This window comes from Galleria mellonella, unplaced genomic scaffold (genome assembly GCF_026898425.1).
Source record: "Galleria mellonella isolate WM207_F2 unplaced genomic scaffold, CSIRO_AGI_GalMel_v1 utg72, whole genome shotgun sequence".
NCBI classification, from domain to species: Eukaryota; Metazoa; Arthropoda; class Insecta; order Lepidoptera; family Pyralidae; genus Galleria; species Galleria mellonella.
Window position 1 is genome coordinate 1,293,719 of NW_026442144.1, and position 22,971 is coordinate 1,316,689.

At 32.5% G+C, this 22,971-nt stretch overlaps 5 protein-coding genes across 8 annotated transcripts; 3 read left to right on the top strand and 2 right to left on the bottom strand.

The window, feature by feature from the left end:
* The first annotated feature begins 229 nt into the window (after window positions 1-229).
* On the top strand, window positions 230-2,123 carry LOC113516639 (protein transport protein Sec61 subunit beta). The gene is made up of 3 exons (XM_026901085.3): window positions 230-391; window positions 483-685; window positions 1,882-2,123. The coding sequence occupies exons 1-3, from the start codon at window positions 389-391 to the stop codon at window positions 1,967-1,969; spliced, it is 294 nt and encodes a 97-aa protein (XP_026756886.2). The 5' UTR covers window positions 230-388; the 3' UTR covers window positions 1,970-2,123.
* A 1,225-nt stretch (window positions 2,124-3,348) lies between these two features.
* LOC113516640 (frizzled-7-A) lies at window positions 3,349-5,784 on the bottom strand. The gene is made up of 2 exons (XM_026901086.3): window positions 4,411-5,784; window positions 3,349-4,054 (listed from the first exon to the last, which is right to left on the bottom strand). Exons 1-2 carry the CDS (start codon window positions 5,594-5,596, stop codon window positions 3,537-3,539), a joined length of 1,704 nt encoding a protein of 567 aa, XP_026756887.1. The 5' UTR covers window positions 5,597-5,784; the 3' UTR covers window positions 3,349-3,536.
* Window positions 5,785-6,287: 503 nt separating this feature from the next.
* Window positions 6,288-22,715, top strand: LOC113516894 (anaphase-promoting complex subunit 5). 4 transcript variants are annotated; one of them, XM_052900917.1, is made up of 13 exons: window positions 6,288-7,197; window positions 9,754-9,830; window positions 10,423-10,639; window positions 10,781-10,914; window positions 11,116-11,222; window positions 11,833-11,992; window positions 12,084-12,289; window positions 17,858-18,086; window positions 18,888-19,038; window positions 20,138-20,362; window positions 21,393-21,827; window positions 21,904-22,064; window positions 22,556-22,714. In XM_052900917.1, exons 2-13 carry the CDS (start codon window positions 9,762-9,764, stop codon window positions 22,673-22,675), a joined length of 2,214 nt encoding a protein of 737 aa, XP_052756877.1. In that variant the 5' UTR covers window positions 6,288-7,197; window positions 9,754-9,761; the 3' UTR covers window positions 22,676-22,714. The 4 variants fall into 4 exon arrangements, with proteins under 4 accessions (XP_052756877.1, XP_026757188.1, XP_026757187.1 ...); XM_026901387.3 differs by lacking the exon at window positions 6,288-7,197 and adding an exon at window positions 8,426-8,677 and having other exon boundaries at window positions 11,836-11,992; window positions 22,556-22,715; XM_026901386.3 differs by lacking the exon at window positions 6,288-7,197 and adding an exon at window positions 8,427-8,677.
* Window positions 12,964-13,553, bottom strand: LOC128202046 (uncharacterized). Its single transcript, XM_052900925.1, has 2 exons — window positions 13,420-13,553; window positions 12,964-13,310 (listed from the first exon to the last, which is right to left on the bottom strand). The coding sequence occupies exons 1-2, from the start codon at window positions 13,478-13,480 to the stop codon at window positions 12,964-12,966; spliced, it is 408 nt and encodes a 135-aa protein (XP_052756885.1). The 5' UTR covers window positions 13,481-13,553.
* LOC128202045 (uncharacterized) lies at window positions 14,153-16,931 on the top strand. Its single transcript, XM_052900918.1, has 2 exons — window positions 14,153-14,274; window positions 14,799-16,931. Exon 2 carries the CDS (start codon window positions 14,804-14,806, stop codon window positions 16,673-16,675), a length of 1,872 nt encoding a protein of 623 aa, XP_052756878.1. The 5' UTR covers window positions 14,153-14,274; window positions 14,799-14,803; the 3' UTR covers window positions 16,676-16,931.
* Window positions 22,716-22,971: the final 256 nt, after the last annotated feature.

Here is a 22,971-nt window from a genome sequence, read left to right on the forward strand (position 1 = left end):
TAATTTTCACTTAAATTCTATTAGAAAATTAGTTCATGTTGGTGTTTTATTGTAAGATTTCACTGTAATATGAATTTTAAATTTTAGAGATAGATGTAAATAACGAAACAGACGTCAGTCTCAAAATTGACCTATTGTTCGTTAATTTTTTAGCTACATTACCAATCTCTATCCTATCTCTAACCTTGTCCATTGATGGCGTGTCTTTAGTTTATTTCAATTGGCAACATTCCATGACAACGTGTCAATATATTTGTACGCGTTGCAGGGATTGATTATGATCTATTTGGTTTAGTTTCACTTATAATTCGATACTCTATTGTCATAACGGGTATTTTCACTGATAATTCCATTAGATTGTTTTTAGTTTGTGCATTCTTATATAAAAATGGTAAGTTTTAGTGATAAAATCTAAATTGGTGTTAAAATTTCTTGTAAAATTTCATATGGATAGATAATTTAAATATATTAATTCATTACAGCCGCCTTCTCCTAGCTCTACTTCTGTTGGATCAGGTGGTCGATCACCTAGCAAAGCAACAGCTGCTCCGAGAACAGCGAGTGGAGGCACAGTACGGCAACGCAAGTCTACAACGACTACCACAGCAGCAAGAAACAGAAGTACTGGTGCAGGTTCCGGTGGCATGTGGCGTTTTTACACTGACGATTCCCCTGGTGTAAAAGTGTAAGTTATTAATATTATCATTACCTCAAAAACTGGCATATTTGTTTGGTAATATCCACCTACATTACCAAGTATGTAATGGTTACATCCATTAACAATTGCTTTAATTTATCCAAAGGTCACATAATTGTAAGAATTTAACCCAGCTGTCTGTACATATATGATGTATACTTAATTTAAAAAGTTACATATCCATGAATTGCATATATAAAATATATTATCAATATTGCATATATGGAACATAAATTAATGATACCAAATATAGCCAAATATATCTTATAACACTTGGGGTGTTATGAGATTAAAACTTCCATTTGATATCAGATTAATTAGAAAAAATTAAATCAACAGGTTAATAAACATTTTACTAGCACATTTTGTATAACATTATATAGAAAATATTTAAATTATTATTCTTGTTCATTCCAAATATAGTAAAACTACATAGTTAAGGACATAATGCTTTTAGGAATAGAATAAAATAGTATATTCTGTGATTCCCAAATTTATAAGCAACATTAATTCATATCTATAGGCAATTCTTGCCACTTTCCATCAGGTGGTATAGTGATAGGTAATTTTTTATTTGTAATGGACAAATACATAAAATATTTAACCAATTTTTATAAAATTCCTTTATTTATAGAAAGCTACATTATCAGTGAATATATATCTAATGTAGAAAGAAATTATAAATCTTTAAGGTAATTGCAACTATTTACTTATGCAAAGTCAGGGTGTTGCTAGTATATTACTAGCTTTTACCTGATTTGTGTGGCTATTTACTGACTAGTATAAAAAGTAGCCTATGTCCTTCCTCATCCTACATAAGATGTCAATATTCAATTTTATGGTGATTGGTTAAGCCTTTAGGTACTAAGAGGTAGCAAACAAACAAACTTTTATTAAAGTATGTTGCCTAGTTAAAATTTTATTATATTAGTAAGATATGTCTATATTGAAGGTATATGTACATGGGGTAGGCAAAAACTTAACTTTATAATAGGGAAAAGGATGTAAATGTAAGTTTGCATTTATATTTATTTTTTTAGTCAATATATCCCAATAACACAGATGGAGTCTAAAAGCTAGCTTATAATATTAAGATAGATTGTAAATCCTAGTGAATAGACACTATATAACTTTTAATCATACAATTCTGTACCTACATTAACTGTTGGTCATTTTTATTTCAGTGGTCCAGTTCCAGTACTAGTGATGTCTCTGCTCTTCATTGCATCAGTGTTCATGCTCCACATTTGGGGCAAATATACCAGAGCGTAAAAAGTACCTATCTATTAATATTGTCTAAGTTACATTATTAAAATATTCTAATGATTGTGGAAGGAATGAAAGTATGAAATGTTTTTGTACTTGAGTGTTAGGTTATAATAAATTGTATAATATAATATTCTGAATTAAATTAAGTTTAATATTATTTTGCATTATTTTTTAGGCCTTTAATACTTTTCCCATTTTTACTGATGCTATTATGGATAACACCATCTTTCTATGATCTTGTTCAAATTGGAGATTAAGATTAAAATATGAAATGACCATCAACAATATCAGTTTACAATTAGTAAAGGTATTAGCATTAAATGGTAGTACGTTGAATTAACCACTTTCTAACTTTTAAGAATAATTTAATTAGCTGTGAATCGTTAGGAGAGTAGTCCCAACTTAATGGGCTGTTTGTACATTTTAATGTAGTCTTATTACAAAATACCTATTTGAGCATTTGAGATTGTAGCATTCCTTTCTTTTTTAAGCTGTTAACACCACTTGGGTCCAGGGCCACATTTACAATAAAGGCCAATGCAGGCACCTTTATTTGCATATGGTTTTCGACATTAAATGAGAATGAACTTTTAATTGCATCATTAGCGACAAAGTAATCTACTGTACAATTTTACAGAGAACTTAATGAAATTTGAAAAACTATGTCCTATAAAAGTATGTATCACATTGACTTTTTTTATAGTTTTTAGTTGACTCGGAGAACGTTTTACCCCTACAGATTTCTTTTTTGGGATAAAAATATCCTACCTTTTAAGTTTGAGCAATCAAATCGTCCCAAATTTCATTAAAATCGGTTGAGCGGTTTCAGAAATTAGCATGAACAAACATTGTAACATGGGTTTTTTATATATCACGAAATATATTGTTTATTCCTACTATTCAAGAGTACCAATGCTGTATATAGTGTGATCAGCATAAGTTTAATTCAACTTTTTTTGTGCTTGTGCTTTGTAACATTTTACATTAACACACTTATTAGTGGGAACTTAAATGTTACAATATTTGCAATTTATTTATCAGATTTAATTGAAAGTTTTATTTTTCTCCACAAAAATAAACAACTAGTTCAATCCTTATAAAATTATTATTATTTGAATTGACTGATAATCTCACCACTCTTATTTTAAAACTAATTACTATTATTATTAATTTTTTTTCATTTTCCTAATGTAAATTGTGGAACCAGGTGATGCATAAAATTTTGCACTCCTAATAATTCCGAAACATGAAAATTGTAACATGTCATAGGTACTTACATATTTTTTTTTATACCACTGAGGTGGCAAACAAGTATACGGCCCACCCGATGGTAAGTGGTACATATATTATACAGATGTATTATTGAAAATAACAACACAATATAAAAATGAAAAATACATTTTTATTATATCTAACATTGACAACTTACATTCTAAAAACTTAGTGTAAACTTAATACTTTAAAAAAATAGTCTTAAAAGTAATGAGACTCAAAATATTTACATAATCAGCCTTATTCTTAATTCCATTGTAAAGTAAGCTGCTTTAAAAAATAAATGACACAAAACATATCACACATATGCTTCAACTCTTCTACCTTTAATTTTATCAAAGAATTGTCGCCATGATACTAAAGTTTTGCCTGACCATATCCAAAAACTAGATGTAATTCCTACTATCATTGTCATAAGGTATTTGATCATGAACATTTCAAATTTAGGTCGTTCCATTTCTTGATGTGTGAAGGGACATGGTATGGAATAGAGTGGTGTAGCACACATATCCTTGTGCCATGTTACCATCCAATTGTCAAAGTGAGCTTGTTCATAAAACAAACATGCAATCACAATCAGGGCAGGTACAGTGTATAGAACTCCAAATACCCCAATACGGATCATCAACTTTTCTAACTTGTCAGTTTTAGTTCCATCATGTTTCATAACAGTTCTAATACGAAAAAGAGAAACAAAGCCTGCCATTAAAAAGATTGTACCAAGCACAAGGTACACACACAGGGGTGCCAATACAAATCCTCTTAAAGCTTCAGCATCCCACAGTCCCACATAACATACGCCAGACAAAATATCACCTAAAAAAAAAAAATTAAACATTTACTTTATTGTATAAGTCTATATAATGATCAAATAATATGACTTATGATATAATTTGACTTACTGAATAGAACTAATATTCAATCATTACAAAAATAATAGTAATTTTTTTATATGATCTATTTATTTTATAAAATAATTTTAATTCAGCAATCACTAGCAATATATCTCCATAATTTCTGTGTACTATTACCATATACTAATAAAATTTTCTTAAAGAATTTAGAAACAACAATCCTTCACCTTACTTTAGAAACATGAAGTTCATAAATATCTCTTATAACTTTTTTTTTTATTTAAGAGAATGTATATTTAGAATTAGAAAAGAACTTACCATCCACTTTTCCCATTGCTAGGATTGATATAGTTTTAATAGCAGGCACTGCCCAAGCAGCCAAGTGGAAATACTGTGAGTTAGCTTCAATTGCTTCATGTCCCCATTTTAGGCCAGCAGCCAAAAACCAAGTAAGTGTAAGTATCACCCACCATATACTTGACGCCATACTAAAGAAGTATACTATCATAAAGAGTATAGTACACGGCTCATGCTTTGTGCCTTGGGTTATAACTAAAATGTTAGGTAATCTTGTTCCACTGACTGGTGATGGAAATGGACCTTGACAGCTTACACTGTCACCAGCACTCCATCCCATGACATATGCTGCAGCTACCATCAGGTAACAAACAGATAAGAAGATTATAGGTCTTTCTGGATAACGAAATCTATCAGTATCTATAAGAAAGGTCAGCACAGTGAATAAACAACTGAGTGCACAAAGAGTTGCCCAAATGCCAATCCAAAGTCTTGAAAAATTCTTCTCATCCTGGCTGAAAAACATTCCATTGCATGGTGCTCCACAATCATGTTCAATCTTATCTCCTACTTTCAAGGAATATTCTAATTCCAAGTTTCTTGGCACTTTAAATTGAACAGGACATACAAAGCCATAATCTTTAGCTCCATACAGCTTAGTTGGATCTTTTTCAATGTTAGATTTATAATCTACTTTAGGAAGTTTAGATTTAGTAGGTTTGTGAGATTCATGGGTTAAATTATTGTCACCAACACATATCACATCTGGATCAGTAACAACAGGAAATTTAGAACATTCCAAGTATTCAGGCCAAGGGAATCCAAAATGTATCATTAATTCGTCACAATTGTGTCGGGCAGATTCACATAAATGACGGCAAGGCGGTATAGCCTTGTCTAAAATGGTGCACACGGGTACATAAACGGAGCACAGAAAGAACTTTAAATCAGGTGAACAATTTACTTTTATTAGTGGTGTAAATGGGTGAACTTCAGTTCCAGCATCTTCTTGTTTGGCATGATTTAGTATGTTTGGGAAAATTGTTTGATTATATCTTATATGTTGACAAAATTGAATAGTTATGGGCTCGCAGCGACCGTGGTCAGGCAATGTATCTTCCTGTTGAACCGTAACACGAGAAGTTTCAGTAAGCACAAACAAATAAAACACCTTTAGCACAAACGAAACCCAAACACTGGCCGTCATATTTTTTAATTCATTTGTGAACAACTAAAATGTAGATTCGGATTTATCTTCTGTCATTCATTGCTAAAGAATTACGTTTTGATTTAAAACAACTTAAAATATATCTAAAAATATCACTTTGATAGAAATGAAAAACAACCAATCAATTAACTAAACATGGAAAACAGCAACAATTAGGTAGGTACCTAAAACGGGGTGAATAGGAAAAATTTATTCATCGTCTCGATTGTTTTTAAGTTGCTCTATCTGTACAGTATATTTAAAGATTCCGTACATATATATACAATCCGGAATCATATTTTTAAAATTTAGCTATTTATTATTAACTAAATTAACTAGTTTCCTTGAAATTATTTAAAATGTGTTCATTTTCTATACATCCCGAGGTTGAGATGATATAATTTTATTTTTTGTGTCTGTGGATATTCAAAAATTAACCTTTTGCATACTTGTGGAAATTTTTATACTGGTGAAAACTTATATAAAAGACCAAGTTCACTTTAAGTTGATTGTATCTGGATAATTTTTTAATGTCGATTGCAGAAAAAAACATAGCTGTCAAATTTATTGTTTTAAATATTTTTCCTTTGATTTTAAACATATATCACTTTGATTATATCAATAAAAAAATCATGCAAAGAAGGCTTAAGCTTAATCTTTTGTTTAAATTTACATAATAAAGTTATACGCACATCAAAAAAATTTAAGCAACACATACACATTTCAATTTTACAATGTGTTTTCGCATTAAAAAGCATTCGCTTTTTTAATATTAAACAACAATTGTTTTAATTTTATTTGTTTTTTAATAATCTTAATTAACAATAATTACGAGTAAGTACTGTATGTACTGTTAATACTTTTTGGTTTGTCTAAAATAAAAATGCGGTGTGACATCTATTGCGAGTGTTGCCTATCAATTGTTGACTGTCGTTTATTACGAAAATAGAAAATTAGTAGACGATTTAAATATTATTTTATTTAAACATCAAGTGATATTGTGTCATTTGTTTGGACCTTATAAACTGTATAAGTGAAATCTATTGACAATTCTGCTAATTCTTACTACCAACCCTTGAAGAGTTCCCTTAATATTCAAGGAACAAGGTTCAAGGTACGAATATCTTTGAGTGGTTACGGGCCCAGATTGCTGAAGATGGATCTTGCTAAGATACAGATTACCAAACTTGAAAACCATAATTGGATACAATAAACGTATCGGATGACCGCTTTGCTAAGAAGTATCGATGGATTTCTCGATATTGTTGAAGGTAAAATACAACGACCTTCTCAGCTGGCAGAAGCTGCTACGCAAGTGGCTGGAGTTGCTGCATCAGCTGATGGAGATGGCACACGTCCAGATATCGCCTATGTTGTAAGTGTTGTATGACGGAATTTAGAAATACTAATTGAGACAGACTGTGTTAGGGTGAAACGTATTATGCGTTATCTCAAATATGCTTCTGGAGCTGGAATTTTAAACAAGAAATATTATAAAAACAAAATTTTGGAAGGCTATAGTGATTCAGATCATGGAGGTTGTATTACAACATAAAGACCAACATCAGGAGTACTGTGCCTCTATGCGTGCCAACCATAAGGTAAGCTAATGCACTTGATAATTTAATAATTACACAAAATGATAATTTTCCAGGATTGGAATTAAATCACACGTTTTGTGCTTTTGTTCCACGTCATCCTTAACTATGGGTGTCATGACAAGTCGAGAATTTTCCATACCAAAACGCTTCAAAAGTTTTATTGTGTAACCAGCTTGAGCCATCAGTAAGCCGTCTTCTCTTTTTTTTTATTCCCAAAAAATAACATACAGGTTTCATAGTGATTTTGAAGGTACCTTTCAGATCTTCAAAAAATTCATCTACTAGCATCTGTGAAGATCCTGCCACCAAGCCGTCATTCACATACAAAGCTACAATAATCTTTCTCTTACGAAGAGACAAGAACCAGCATCACAAGCTTTGAAATCCACACTCTTGAAAAAATCTAGTATCCGTTTATTCCAACATCTTGGTGCTTGTTTCAAGCCGTAGAGACTCCTTTTTAATAAACATACGCGTCCAGTGTCATCGTCATAACCTTCGGGTTGAGACATAAAGATTTCCTTGTCCAAGGATCCATACAAGAAAGTAGTTGAAACATCGAATTGCATCATATACATTTCTTCACTAGCCGCGATACTCAAAACAGCTTTAATCGTTGCCGTAGTAATAAATACCTTTCTGCTGTCGAAATCCTTTTATGACAAGTCTGGATTTATACTTTGTTCCATCTGCATTAAGTTTCACTTTAAAGACCCATTTGCATGGAATAGCCTTCCTATTTTTCGGTAGTACTGTTAAAATCCAAGTTCCATTTTCTTTTAAAGATGAAATTTCACTTTCCACAGCTTTTTTCCATAGCTTACTTTCCGGACATTGTATTGCTTCTTTATAGCAACTTGGTTCTGAGTAACTAGTTCATTCGGTGTTCATAATATAGTCATTAAACTTAGCAGGAAGTCTAAGTATGCATTACTTTACGATTTCTCAATACCCTAGCACCTTGCTCAGAAAATATTCATCGAAATATGCACTTTGATATAAAACTTTTATATTTTTTTTATCACATGTTTTGAGTTTCTATTATCAAACTATAACATAATTATAACTTATTCGTTTGTGTTTTGAACATCAGACTGGCCAACATAACGAGAAAAGGCGGACTTTTTTGTTTAGGTTAGTAAGGTGTTCCTAACCGAGTCGTTTTACGTAGCTTGTATGAAATGCGTATTTTTATCCCTTGGTTATATACTCTTTGGTCTCTCTAATCTGTGGATCAGATACCAGACAGTCTTTAATCTGTGCTCACCGCTTATTGTGTTATTGTTTTTCTATTTGAAATAATTTTGTCTTTATAGTATTTTGCTAACAATTACTGTTTGTCCTGCAGAAATGGAAATTGGCGGTGATGGATTAGATTTTATTAAATTAATCAATGTGAAGGGTAATGTTGAAAATATTACTCCGCATAAAATTGCTGTGGTTGCTTTTATCCGAGAATATGGATTACTTAAAATAGAAGGTATTTTTATACATATATATATATATATATATATATATATATATATATATATATATATATATATATATATATATATATACATATTTATACATATAGATATATAATTTGAATTATTGTGTAGAATAAGTAATACAAATGTAATAACTATTAGTACTTGTGTGTAGTATTCTAAAATAGGTATGTTTTCTTCATATAAGATAAAGTACAGTATATATATTCAGTTATTATTTGCTATTCTTCCTCGTGTGCTACTTGGTTAGTAGATACTTTTAGAACTTAATCGATAATAATGGAATAATAATCCCACCCGCGCTATCGGCATACACTCGCAGCACCAGTGAGATCACCACCACCAGTCCCTTTCCGCCCTGGTTACTCTTAGGAGTGGCTAATTTTGTTCTAGATGCATAAATAGGTAAAATTTAAAATATTGATTTTATAGTAATATTAATTCTTTAAATTATTAGAAATAGTTTCAGGTACATAATTAAATTTCATATTACAAAAGTTAACAAACAACTATGAAATTAATGTTTATGTGCTTGAATTATATTAAAATGGGAGATTTATGTTAAAGATTTAAGTTAAGACCAATTTTGCCACTTGCTTAATTAAGCTGATACTTGACCTAAAACTATTTTTTCTACTTGCATTTCGAGCATGTGGGGTGGTGTGGTGTGAAAAAGAGAAAATATATTTGAATACATAAGTTGAAAACTATCATATCAATAGATATTTGTTTCCAGCCAGGAATCTGCTAAATACTTTTACCTAATGTTTATTTATTTGGCTAAGAAACCTATAGAATGTTTGGTATTCAACATATGGCCAAATATACTATTACTTACAAGTCTAATAAATAAGCTTATACTTACTAATATTACAATACTAAAAAAATCTCTTGCCTCTTTAATGGCTCAACCAATAGTCATGAAATTTGATATGTGGGTCTAGTTAAAATGGAAAGGAAAATAGGGCTATAGGCTACATTCACATGGATAAAGTCACAGATAAAAGTTTGTATGCTTATATAATTTGTTGATGACTAATAAATATATTTTTACCTATGTTTTCAGCAAAGGAAATGATTGATTGTACTATGGCACCTAAATATAGAAAAGATTTTTGTTTATTAGCTCTTAAACTTATACAGGTATGTTGTTTTTATTTTTATATAATATGGTATGAGAAATAATCCACCTGATATGCATAGTTATATTTAAGAGGGGGAGGGGGTCTAAAATAATAATTAGTGAATAACTATTTACCATACATATTTCTGGATATATAAGAGTGCATAATTGATTTATTCTATTTTTAACTCAATCATCATCATTGTCAATTAATTCATTATATCAGTTTCTCTTTGAAATTTGTTTAATTTTATTGTTGTGTCACCTGTTTTTATTCACATTTATATAAATATCTACAATTGTCTTATATATGGAATTGTAAGTCACCTTGTTGTTATTAATGGATGATAATGGAATGGTAACCCCACCTGCACTAATGCTATATGGCGGTGGGGCACCAGTAAGGGATGATACATGAAAATAAAAAGGCAGGTCAGTTCATTGTGATGAATATACTTGGAATTCAGTTTGATGTTTTCCAAAGTGATTATGGGGAGGTTGATCTGTTAGGGTATATTGTTAACAACGGGACAGGTAATTTGCATTATTAACAATCCTCTCCCCCATTACCTTGTTGTTACTAAATATTCAAATAAAAATTTAATATTTCAGTGTCCTGATATGGAATTCAAAGAGTTAGAAGCTCTTCTAACAGATGGCCGGTACAATTTACTGAGTGTCCATTTGCAGAACTTCTGTGTACGCTTACAAAATATATATGCCAATGGTATCAGTGCTCTTATGGATTGTGTCACTTCAACCATAGATAAACTTATGATAGAACAAAGTGAAACTAATCCATGTATTATTACAAGATACAGTGTACTAGGTAATGGAAATATGAATTAAATTTCTAGAATTATTTAAATTAAATTTTTCATCTAGAAAATGTTATTCGAAATGTCATTAACTATATAGGTCTTTCTATTATGAAATGGTGCTAATATATATATTTTTTGCTAAATTACAGGATTTTATTTAAGGAGGATAATGCTTCATTTAGACAAATTGACTTTTGTTCAAGTTGTCTCTTTGTACAAGTCATTTTGTTTATATTATCAGAAAGGGAGGCCAGGTTTGATGATGAGATCATTAAGTAAGGAGGTATTGTATTATTAATGTATATTATTATTATAATCTATATACCTACATATAATAAGAACATTAGGAGATATTTAAAAAAGATGACAGAAATCATAAGATAAAAGCAATAATAACTAGAAGAATATAGAATTTACAAATAAACAAGTTCTGAGTATTACTAAATACTATATGTTTATATTTGTTGTTAAAAAATACTTTCAGAAACTGAATAATATGGAACCACATACCACAGCTACGTCACCTATACTACCAGATGAATCAAAGCCTCATGAGTCATCTATAAGAATGAACTTAGTAGATAGGGATAAGTAAGTATATACACATTTACAATACAGGCAATCCGAAATAGTCACAGAATGTGTTTGAAAAATCTATAGCCTAGGCTTTATCATGAATGTATATTTTAAAAAGTGATTTGACAACATATTTTTTAGTTTAATAGTACAAAGGAACCTTTATGGTGAGATTTTATCCATCCATCTATTTGTGAATCCTCTAGAATCTAATCTCAGGAATTAGGAATGCTATCAATTTTAAATTTAGAATAATTCTAGATATTGATGGTTCACACATATTGCAAAAGAAATAATTGGTAAATATTTTTTTTTTGGTAGAGAGTTCAAAAAGGTTAAACAAAATTTCAAAATGATTCTATTAATTCAAGTGGGAAATTACATCAATAAATGCTTTATTTATGTATTTTAAAACAGTTTTTAATTACTTTCATGCCATGTTTGACTTACGATCGAAACTGTGAAAAAAAAACATCTTTTAATTCAATTATGATGAAATTTTGCGAAATTTGCTGAATGCCATACAGTAGCAATTTTTAACATAAGTTTTATTTTTGTAATACCCAAAAAGTATTGATAGTTCTAAATGATAAAAGATATTTCATAAATTAATAATGTATTTCAGTAGTTTTGAAGAAGCTCAGTGGTCTAGGAAGCAAGCTGAATTGTTCACAGCACAGCAAGCTAATTTGCTGCAAATTAATGAGAGAAAAGCATTACCACCAAAACAATTGCAGAGAACAATAATACAAATCATAAATGATATACCGGAATATCCTGATATTGTAAGTATACCTTATATTTTATGAATCATTTAAATTGTAAAGAATTATAAAAATTAATGTAGCTTATAAATATTTTATTTTTTATTTTCAGCATTTCCTTAGTTTTCTAAATTGCATTCGCATGAAAGAGTTTTGCGGTGCGCAAGATTCCCTGTACAATTGTTTTGATCGTACCGTTTTTAGTGTAACTGCAAATAACAATAATAATAACAACAACACGTCATGTAATGACCGAAACAAAAACTTTCGCTACGCAGCTCTAAATAGGGCAGCTATGCACACTCAGTTCGGGCACAAGTTAGTATTTCTATTTATAATTTGTTAGTACTTATGTAAGTGAATTTTTATAATCATAACACGACTTAAAGTATACTGTATTTATATATTTAAATATCGATCCGACAAGGTCGGATCTCTCAGTTATACGGGTCGTTTGCGACGAAGCACACTCATCTTAAATATATATTTGTATTAATCTTCTATCTCTATCTTATATCTACTATCTAATATAGAAGAAAAATTTTTATTTGTTTATAATTTATAAACTACTTAACCGATTTAAAAAATTCTTTTACCTATATATTACAATATACAGAATGTAATCGGGTAATTTTTGATGACATGAAAATGGAAGGGCAACTTCGAGTTTAGTATCGATATACGCTGGCTGATATACCAGAAGTAAGATCAATTAGCTTATGTTAACAAATTTGCTACGAATCAACCACGATTACAGATGGGCAAAGCACCGGGTTTAAACCCGGTGCTTTGGTAAAAACCCAATAAACACCCATAAACTCCCATAATCACCCAAAAAAATAGGTTTTTACGTATTTTTTTGAAAATATGTAAGTAATACCAATAAATTATTTTTATAAATTGTATTGATCAATTCTACAATATTAAATAAAACGTTAACTAATAATATTTCAGGAAATTTTAAAAATCTATATATAATAAAATGAAAGTAATTAATTTTCAGTGTTTTCATGTTGCAGTTGATCAACATGTTGGCCTTTTGCTTCCCGTAGATACTTTAAAATTTCTTCATAACACCTCGTTCGCACACATGGCCGTATATATTTAAATTCTTGAGCCACTAACAGTCCGAAATACTCATTTCTTTTATCCTCTTCTCCATAAATTAAGCATTTAGAACAGTTTGTTTCTTCTTTCAGTAAATTTTCTTTTACTTTATCCTCGTTTTTTTTCTTTGTTGCGACGACGCTGGGTAAATCATCTGGACACTGGGTCTCACTATCGCCAAATATATTTGGAGATCGGCTTCGGCTACGGCTTGGCAGACATTTTTTTCTTTCTACAATTTTAAATTAAATTTATTAGAATAAATGCTTCGAACACACGCGATCTAAGTACCTTTTGTGTTTATTATACCTTACCTACCTAGGTATAAAAAGAGTACTTACGTAGATTTTCTTTTATTAACTGTTTTATACGAAGATCTTGATCTCTCAAATTAGCATCCATTTTACTTCCAGTGATTATCAACTAAATTAATAATCCACAAAGTATTAAATAACGTTTTTATGAAATATTTAGCACAAAAACAATACCCTTTAAATATCGATCGTCAGTAACTGTGGCTGACTTACCTATATTCTAGCAAGCAGGACTGCCAGATGTGAAGGGGAAATCCCCAATAAATTGTTGCATGTGACTGATGATGTGAGCATGTTCGTTTCATAATAAAAATGTTGCCAGGTAACCAAAAAGTCGTATGTTTTTGTGCGAATTACGATCATAATCTTTACGATCGTACATTAAAAAATAGACAAATAATAGTATGAGTACGATTTAAATCGTATATCTGTCAACCCTGCTAGCAAGACAGCGACAAAATCACGTTGCATAACAATGTAGCCCAAGCTTATATCTTATGAAATATACGGAAGAGATACGGACTTAGAAAAAACAGAAATGTTGTTCTTTGTGGAAGTCATTGATGAAATTCTATGTATTTTAGCCCGCAAACTTTCTTCAAACAAAAACAGCGCCATCTAGTATCGAGTTCTGTAATTATCTCTTTGTTTATGGATTTGAAGTAAGACCGCCACGCATGCAATACATTATGACTGGGGATTCCCCTATTCGTCGACGCTGAATATGAGGCGACGACAATCACTGTCAAACGTGTTCACTATTACTCTGACTCTGGTAACGTGACTTCCTGGTAACGTGTTAGGTAGGAAAAGCAGTAAAAAAGTGCATATTAAGGGAGCAGATTTGAAATAATATTTATACTTAACAAGAAATAATTAAAGGTAAGTGGATTTTTGAATGATACAATTATATCATGATCACTTAACAATTTTAACTTAAAATTAGATGTATTATTACAAGCTTTTATTTAGCTTGCGTTATGTAAATAAAAGTATGTAGGTATGTTCGTATGTTGATGCAATTATCCTCAATCCTCAACCGACTGGGATAAAATTTTCCATACACGTTTATTTTGGATGATAGTGCATAGTTAGCTGAGAGTCGTCATTGGATAATAATGGTGGATAGCCTAAGATGTGTACTAGATATTTATTTTTAACATAATATGCGTAAGTACCTAATCGAATTAAAGAAGTTGCTGAGAAAAATACAGAACAATACGATAATAAACTAGCGTCTGCGTTTAATCCTCCGAGGAGATGTAATTTTACAAAGGTTTTTTGTATTTATTTTATTATTTTTTTAATAAATTTATTGTAAATAACAAGAAATAATCATTGTAAAAAAATAGGCACTCTATTGTTGAATTTTCGTCAGACCAACTAATCATCGTTCATTTTTTTAGGTTCAATGGGGAGACCTAAAGATTTACGCATATGGGAGCACTACCGTACTTTACCAAACAAGTCTGTTTCTTGCAAGCTTTGTAATAAGGTCTACAAATTCAGTAATGCTGCCAAAATGCTTCAACATCTTATCACTTGTCCAAAATCTCCAGAAACATTAAAAGACTCTATGAAACTTATAAAAGATAGCTCGTCCAAAACCAAAATGTCTGGACTGTCAGAGATAGAGACAAATGATTCTTTTATAAGCCCCTCGTCGTCTGCTAACACTACAATAAATGCTGAGTTTCAAGACACCGATGATCATATAAAAACAGAATTAGCGAGAGCTATATTTGTAACAGGGACGCCATTATCGATGGTGCAACATCCTTTATGGATACAATTTTTCGAAAAATTGCAACCAAAATTTAAAATACCTTCACGTAAAGCTTTAGCGACAAAATACTTAGATAAAATATATAGAGAAATGCGTTTTGAGTTAAATGAGGAACTAAATGCTTGTAGTTACTTACACCTTCAGTGCGATGGCTGGTCTAATTTAAGAAATGAAGGAATAATAAACTTTCTTATATCAAAACCTCAACCTGCATACGTTAAAAGTTTGAATACAGAAAGTAATCCTCACACTAGTGAATACCTTAGCCAAGAAGTTGAAAAAGTAATGAAAGTGTATGGAGCAAATAAGTTTCTTGTACTTATTGGCGATAACGCTAGAAATATACAAAAGGCATTCGAATTAACAAAACTCAAATATCCACATGTTGTTCCTCTCGGTTGCTGTGCACATATCCTTAACTTGTTGTGCCAAGATATTGTAAAGATACAAGAAGTAACTGTGTTTATTATGCAAGCCATAAATATAATAAAAACTGTTAAAAGGAGTCAACGATTAAGTTCCTTGTTGATAAAATCAAGGCAGGGTGAAGATTCTACACAAACACTAAAATTGCCTTGTGCTACAAGATGGGGAAGTCATGTTACTTCGTTAAAAAGTTTGAAAGCAAATAAGATAGCTTTGCAAATATTAACAGTTAGAGAAGATGTGGTAATTTCAAGAGATATTAAAGATTTAATTCTAAGTGATGATTTCTGGACGAAGACAGGGGAATGTATAAGTATTTTGGAACCAGTCACTGAAAGCATATTTTACTTAGAGAGCGACCAGAATCGTTTGCATCGCACATACATTACATTTAGAGATGTACAAGCTAAGATACGTTTTGCATTAAATGAGATTTCGACATTGAGCGAAGAAAGCAAACAGCAGATTCTAACATCAGTATCTTCAAGATGCAATATGGCAATGAGGCCAATACATTTTGCAGCATATATTCTAGACCCCAGGACTCTAGGAGTCGAACTTACTCAAGAGGAAGAACTTAAGGGTATGGAGTTTATCTACAATTTAAGCCAACACTTAAGTTTGTCAAATGTAATGGCAGATTTGGCGTGTTATAAAGCTAAAGAAAACTTTTGGGCCAGAGGATTTGTATGGAGCTCATTAGATAGCATTGAGCCCCTAATATGGTGGAAAGGTATTTGTGGTTCCACTGAGTTAAGCAAAGTAGCGATTCGTATTCTATCAGCTCCCTGTACTTCGGCAGCCACTGAGCGTTCCTTTAGTATCCAAGGCTACATACATAATAACAAAAGAAATCGACTTACAACTGAAAGAACTGAAAAAATTTCATTCATTTGTTATAACTGGAATCTTAAACATAAAGCTGAATGCGAGGACATTCAGTTTAATGAAGAAAATACCTTAGAAGCTTTCATTGAGCAAGTAAATGAACATAACAGTTTAGACGAAATAGAGCCTATCGAACCTATACAATTCATCGCTTGTAATAACTCTGAATCTGACAGTGATTGACTGTAGTTTTACATTTTACTTTCATCTCTTTCTTAATAAACTCAAAATCAAATTAAAAGTTTTTTATTCTGTAGGCTGCATAATAATATTGTCTATGTCCAGTATAGTGGACGTCTTGCGGCTGAGATGACGATGATGAAGTACAAAATCATAAACACCCAAAAATTTGGGTGTTTATGGGGTTTAAACCCAATAAACCCAAAACACCCGGTTTTTACCCACCAGACTTTAAACCCACCCAGGTGGATTGCCCATCTCTAACCACGATAGTTTCCAGGAGGTCGAGGCCGACCTGATAGCTATATCGCTAGCTAAAAGGTCCTTACTAACCTATAATAAATATATAGAAAAATTGTTTACTCATCATTACAAGTACCTAATTTTTGAAATTATAAACAAAACAAATAATAGATGTTTTTATGCGCCGCAACAGTAAACGGGTAGCCAACTTAGCATTGCGCTGCGGAGCACCCGGAACGTTGATACTCGTATTCTGCTGATACTTTATAAAAAAAATAAAAATTCTAATCTCGAATTTTTGCCATTTTCCTGTTGTAATGTTATGTGTATTATCTAACTTATTATGTAATCTTTTGTAAAATTTAGAGTGCGGGAAGTGTAGATATAAATTACAGTGATGTGACATTTCAAACAGAGCAAGACAATTATAATGTGTTTTACTTTTTATATAATTGAGTTATATAGTTAAGCAGTCTTAGATTATATAGATAGTGTCTCCATAAAAATGCTCAAAGAAAAGCGGGTCAACTTTTTCATACAATTTTGCGTGATAAATAGTTATGTTTCCATAACTTCTATATTTATTTTGTTTTATAAGTTTTGCATCTTTTTAATGCGCAAAAACTCATTCTTTTTATTACACATATATACATAGTTAAATATACATACATAGCATTTGGCGTTCCATTGTTTCTGCCTACTTTAACGGGAGACAGGCGTGACAGATATGTATGTATGTAATATACATACGTCAATATACATTATTTACTCGTACGTAAGAATATAGAGCACTGATAAAAAAAACGAGTCAGTTAATTTGATAATTAGTTGACAAAAAGATGAGTCGGTTTCGAGACTCAATGCTCTATGTATGTAATGTAAGGTATCAGTATTTATGTGTGTTGTGATATGGAGTACGGTGTGCGTACGTATCGCGTGCAGGGCGGTGGCGATGGAGGCGGTGCGCGAGGCGCTGGCGGCGGCGCAGGGCGCGGCGGACGGCGCGGCGCTGGCGCACGCGGCGGCGTGGGGCGCGCTGGCGGGCGGCCGCGCGCGCCGCGCCGCGCTGCTGGCCCGCGTGCCGCGCGCGCCGCGGGTCGCCGCCGCCGCCGCGCAGCTCATGGCGCAGCATGCCGCCGTCAACGGCGCCAAGCCCTCGGAGGTTTTCCAGGTCGCTACAGCCTTACCACACGGCCATACCTTACCACATAGTGATATTAAATGGACGATAATGGAATGCTAACTCCGTCTGCGCTATCGGCACCAGTGAGGGATGATAGGTGAGGATGAAAGCAGGTTAGTTTGCCCATTGTGAGGAATTCAACAAAAATTAACTGCAATGGCTTTCAGGGGGAACTGTGTAGAGGTAGAGCTAGGGTATATTGCTAGCAGCGCGGCTGTTGGACCTCATTACTGACTATCCCCCGCATTACTAGTATCTCACATCACACTCTAATGGACCACCGCTGTCCGGCGTCTTTGACATATCTTGAACCTTGTTTCTTTGTTGAGTGACTGGTAGGAAAAAAATCTCTGGAATTAGACTGCTAATATTATAAATTTCAAAGTAAATTTGTTTGTTACGTCTTGACGCTTTAACGGCTCAATCATCATCATGAAATATTATATACATATATTATTTAGGATAGAGAAGGTAGGTAACTTTTTATTCCGGCAAATAAACATACCCCGGTTACGTGAATAAACTCATGGGTAAGGACTAATATACTATGTAATATATATTGGTAACGCATAAGTGAAACAACTAGGTACATTTTGATCACTCAGTAGGCACACATCACATCGATAAACTATGATTATCGATGTGATATATAATTCAATGTTTCGTATTTGAATTAAACTGTATAATTACACATCTAATGTATGGTATTTATATTTGGAGTGTTATAAAAACATAATTGTAGTTATATTTTAATAAGGTTTATATTTTTTAAAATGTATTGTTTTTCAGATCATAACGAAAGGAGACACTATAAACTACTTACATTCGATGACGGATCTCACAATGGCAGGTTTAGCGAATACTGCAGCTCTGTGGTCATTATATGGAAAGACTGAGATGGCGTCCATTAATTGTCAGTTACTTCTTAATTTGAACACGAGTGAGTATAAAATTAGACTTACAGTTTTTAATTTTTTAACGACCTTATAATTATTTGGAAAATTGGAATAAAAATATATAATATAAAGCTAATTAGGAGCTTTCATGTCACTTTGATTTCATTCAAATAAAAATATCATAGTTTCGTAGTAAAATAATTTTGAAGTTAGGGGTTTAATAATTGGCCAAAAATTATTTCCAACAACTAGCAATATATTAAAGGCACCAACGTCAACAAAGGCGCTAGTGCAGATATCATACGGAATAATCTTTTAGTTTTTAAATAAATAATTATACATATTTAAACAGTTTAAATGTCTTTTTTTTATTTTCGTTAAATCGACTGAAAAAATAAAAAACTGATAAAAATAAGTTTTATACCGAACTCGAAAGATCAAATTTGGCTTGAAGGTCCAATGTTTAGATAACGCATTGTGAAAATAAAATTCTTTCTTTACTATGCCGATTTGTTGATAATGGAATTTACATTACAAAATAATATCAGTTAAAACTCTAGGTATACAGCGTAATAATAATAGGTTGATATCCTCTCTCTTGGAAAACAATTCGTACTCATCAGTGACGTCCCGTCAATAGGTTAATATGACGATAATGAATAGCATGTGAATCGCGTATACATTCCCTGCGCTAGTAGTCTATCCCGGACACTTCATGAAAGGCGTAATTCATGGTTTTCACAATTATATAAATAGACGACGACGTATAGGCATATGATGTGATTATAATAGTACAAGTACCTACTACCTATGCTATTTTAACTATGTCGCAATTCTGTGTGTACTGTATTTTTAGATAATTTCACAGTTGGTTTGAAGAAGAGGACAGTTTAAGACAGTCTTCATGTTATGTGTGGAATAGTACTAAATTCTATACATCATTGTGATATGTGTAATAAAGCATCAATATAAATTATAGAATACACACAGTACGTTTTGCGAAATTTTAAAGTAAAACTGGGAATTATATTTTTTTATGTCAACAAGCTGACGCTGTCCACGTCACAGAAAGCGATAGCCGACACAATGGTACTGAAAAATACTCGTAAAACTCAGACCAGTACAGATATGTTATCGGTTTAGAGTGTGCGGTGGGCAACAGTAGCGTTTGGCACTGGACGGAGGCGTCAGCGACGGCGGGCGCGGGCATGGTGTGCGTGGCGGCGTGGCGGGCGGACGGCGCGCTCGCCGCCGCGCTGGCCTCGCACCTGCGGCACGCGCAGCCCGCGCTGCACGCGCCCACCGCGCCGCACCCGCGCCTTGTCGCCGTCGCCACACAGCACCAAGCCTCTTTCGCGCTATTAGCGGGTGAGTTGACCAGTTTGTCTTTTAACATTGCATTTCTACCAAACTGCGTCTATTGTAGTCTGTTTGCGTCTTTTCTTTTTTTGTATGTGTATACGTTTGTGGGTGCAGGATCTCTTCAATAACTCGTTTATTTTTAATTTTGACGAATGTGAATTTATTATAAGGTCTGATTTGTTAGCTAGTTGCACGTATATCGAGAGCGAGAGAGTGGAGTTTTTGTCAATCAATCATAGTCATCTCTTTACCCGCCCTATATTGTGTGGATGGGCGAGGTAGGGGCCTCGAGGTAAACCCCTCTACCCCGGCTTCAACTCCGAAGGCAACAACCTCCGGGTCGCTGGGTTCTTAAGCCGGCATACACTGATGGTCTGTTTATGCCGGCGTGGTGTCTTCTTTTTTCGCTCTTCGCGGGCCTCTTCTCTGCTCTTGTTAATTTTTTTTTCTATCACCACAATAACAAACCGTCCATGTCCCACTTCACTTCGGTGACGTTATATAATATTTTGCTCAATAGATGGCGCCAAAATACTCGTTTAAAATTGTGTACATTAAAATACAGACCACAAAAATATGTAGTTCAGTAGAAATCGGAGGTTATAATCAATGTATATATCAATGTTATAACCGATGACTTATAGAAGGCACTGAATTTGCCGTATAACTCTCGACGTAACGCGACACGATAATAATTATCTAAGGAATTTCCATGTGTTCAATATTTATTATCGACTTTGTGTTATATTTTTTAAGTATGGATTGTGCAAAGACACAAAACTATAAGATTTGATTTTCAACTGACTTCACAAAGATCTTCAATTCGATTGTTTTTTTTTTATGTTTTAAACCGATTTAGTAAATATTTTTTTTATCTGAAAGGATATACTTACAGTTTGGTCCCATGGAAATATCGAAATCTGTTGTATTTTTGTGGTACACAATTTTTAATAATGTTGTATCTATTTGTGTTACTATAAAACTTGTTTTATAAATTTAATGTGTAAATTATTCATTACAAGTGATATAATTGTAGGTAAATGGGAAGAAGCCGACCAATGTATAAAACAACTAGCATCATACGACAGATGGGAGAGTCAGTTACTAAAATCTGAAATGTATTTTCTAAAAGGAGATGCCACAGAGGCGTTGCAGTCTCTTCATGATATTTTGGATTTCTGTAAGACAGAAGACGATAGTTTGCATTACGTGTCGTTGAAATTAAGAGCTATGATATTAATGTCTCAAGTACAACATACCTTTAGCAGCATCCAGTCGACAAATATAATGATACTCAATGAGGTTCTATCACTAGCAAAAAAATACCACCTAATTTATTTAGCCGCTACTGCCGAAATGCATATAGCTAATGAACAACTACATATGGGTTATGCTAAGAATGCCTTGGCTCTTGTGAGAAAAGTATTACCCACAATTATGGCTCATGGAAGTGCATACGACATGGCAAGAGGTAAAATAAAAAATATTTTGTTATCTACCAAATAGTCACTACTATAATATGCTAAATTTTATTGTAATTATTTTAGCATTACTATTGTATACGAAGTGTCGGATCGCATCGGCGCCGGTGGCTGGCGAGAGCCGCGTGCAAGTTCTTCAGTCTTGTTGTGATGCTTTAGAGTCAGTAAAAAAGAATTTTTCGAAAGTTGGTGCACATGCGAGATTACTACAAACATGGTACTTACAGGTAAATGTTATGATGTAATTAATATGCAATATGAATAGTAGTATCCAAGTTTAATTGCAATTGTATGCAAAATTATAAGAGACAGCGTTCTAAAATTTTTAACTTATGTATGTTGTATCGTGGAAACGTGAGATAATCTGTAATTATCTCATGTTTCCGCCAAATTTAAGTATATTGTGTAAATGTTGTTTTTCTATAGTCTATTTTCAAATTTTTTTCTATATTGGTGGAAATATTTCTGTAAGGAAAAAATTTACTATAAATAAAGCGCTCTTTAGCATTTTGGCGTACGATTCTAGATGCGCCTGCAACATTAATTTCTAAAGTTATTTTCAAATCAAATTGAATATGAATTTTGTAAAATATTTATTATGACTCATCTTGTATATAATCTATATAGTTTAGTAATCACTATTTCTTTATAATTTTACCAACTACAGATATCAATTAAATATCTTCCTTAATTACAATATTAGCATGTATTATTTCAGGCACAGTTATATAATGACATTGGAAACCATGCAGCTAGGAACCAATGTGCGTGGATGTACAGACAATTGGAAACTGAAAACCCAATAGAACTTTCCAATATGTTACTTGTAATGTATTAATAAAGGTTTTTCTATTCCAAATTTTTTATTTAATATGTTTCATAGTTAATAGCTTTCATAGTCTTTACCTTTTGCAGTAAGCTAATTTCGTCAGAGTAATAAAGAAAATGGTTTTTTTTTATACCACTGTGGTGGCAAACAAGCATACGGCCCACCTGATGGTAAGTGGTTACCGTAGCATATGAACACCTGCAATACCAGAGGTATTACGCGTGCGTTGCCGACCCTGAAGAAACCTCTTTACCCCCCTTTTGAAGAAGAAGAAGAAGAAAGAAGATTGTGTAAAATGATGATCA

What these genes read in the sequence shown, in the direction of transcription:
- LOC113516894 (XM_026901386.3), top strand. Translation starts at nt 8,548, where the DNA reads ATGGAAATTGGCGGTGATGGATTAGATTTTATTAAATTAATCAATGTG. An exon ending in TGGATTACTTAAAATAGAAG is followed by an intron (nt 8,678 to 9,753) that starts GTATTTTTATAC and finishes CTATGTTTTCAG; the next exon opens with CAAAGGAAATGATTGATTGT. An exon ending in CACACTCAGTTCGGGCACAA is followed by an intron (nt 12,290 to 17,857) that starts GTTAGTATTTCT and finishes TATCGCGTGCAG; the next exon opens with GGCGGTGGCGATGGAGGCGG.
- LOC128202045 (XM_052900918.1), top strand. Translation starts at nt 14,804, where the DNA reads ATGGGGAGACCTAAAGATTTACGCATATGGGAGCACTACCGTACTTTA.
- LOC128202046 (XM_052900925.1), bottom strand. Translation starts at nt 13,480, where the DNA reads ATGGATGCTAATTTGAGAGATCAAGATCTTCGTATAAAACAGTTAATA. An exon ending in GTTAATAAAAGAAAATCTAC is followed by an intron (nt 13,311 to 13,419) that starts GTAAGTACTCTT and finishes TTAAAATTGTAG; the next exon opens with AAAGAAAAAAATGTCTGCCA.
- LOC113516639 (XM_026901085.3), top strand. An exon ending in GATTCCCCTGGTGTAAAAGT is followed by an intron (nt 686 to 1,881) that starts GTAAGTTATTAA and finishes TTTTTATTTCAG; the next exon opens with TGGTCCAGTTCCAGTACTAG.
- LOC113516640 (XM_026901086.3), bottom strand. Translation starts at nt 5,596, where the DNA reads ATGACGGCCAGTGTTTGGGTTTCGTTTGTGCTAAAGGTGTTTTATTTG. An exon ending in AGCAATGGGAAAAGTGGATG is followed by an intron (nt 4,055 to 4,410) that starts GTAAGTTCTTTT and finishes TTTTTTTTTTAG; the next exon opens with GTGATATTTTGTCTGGCGTA.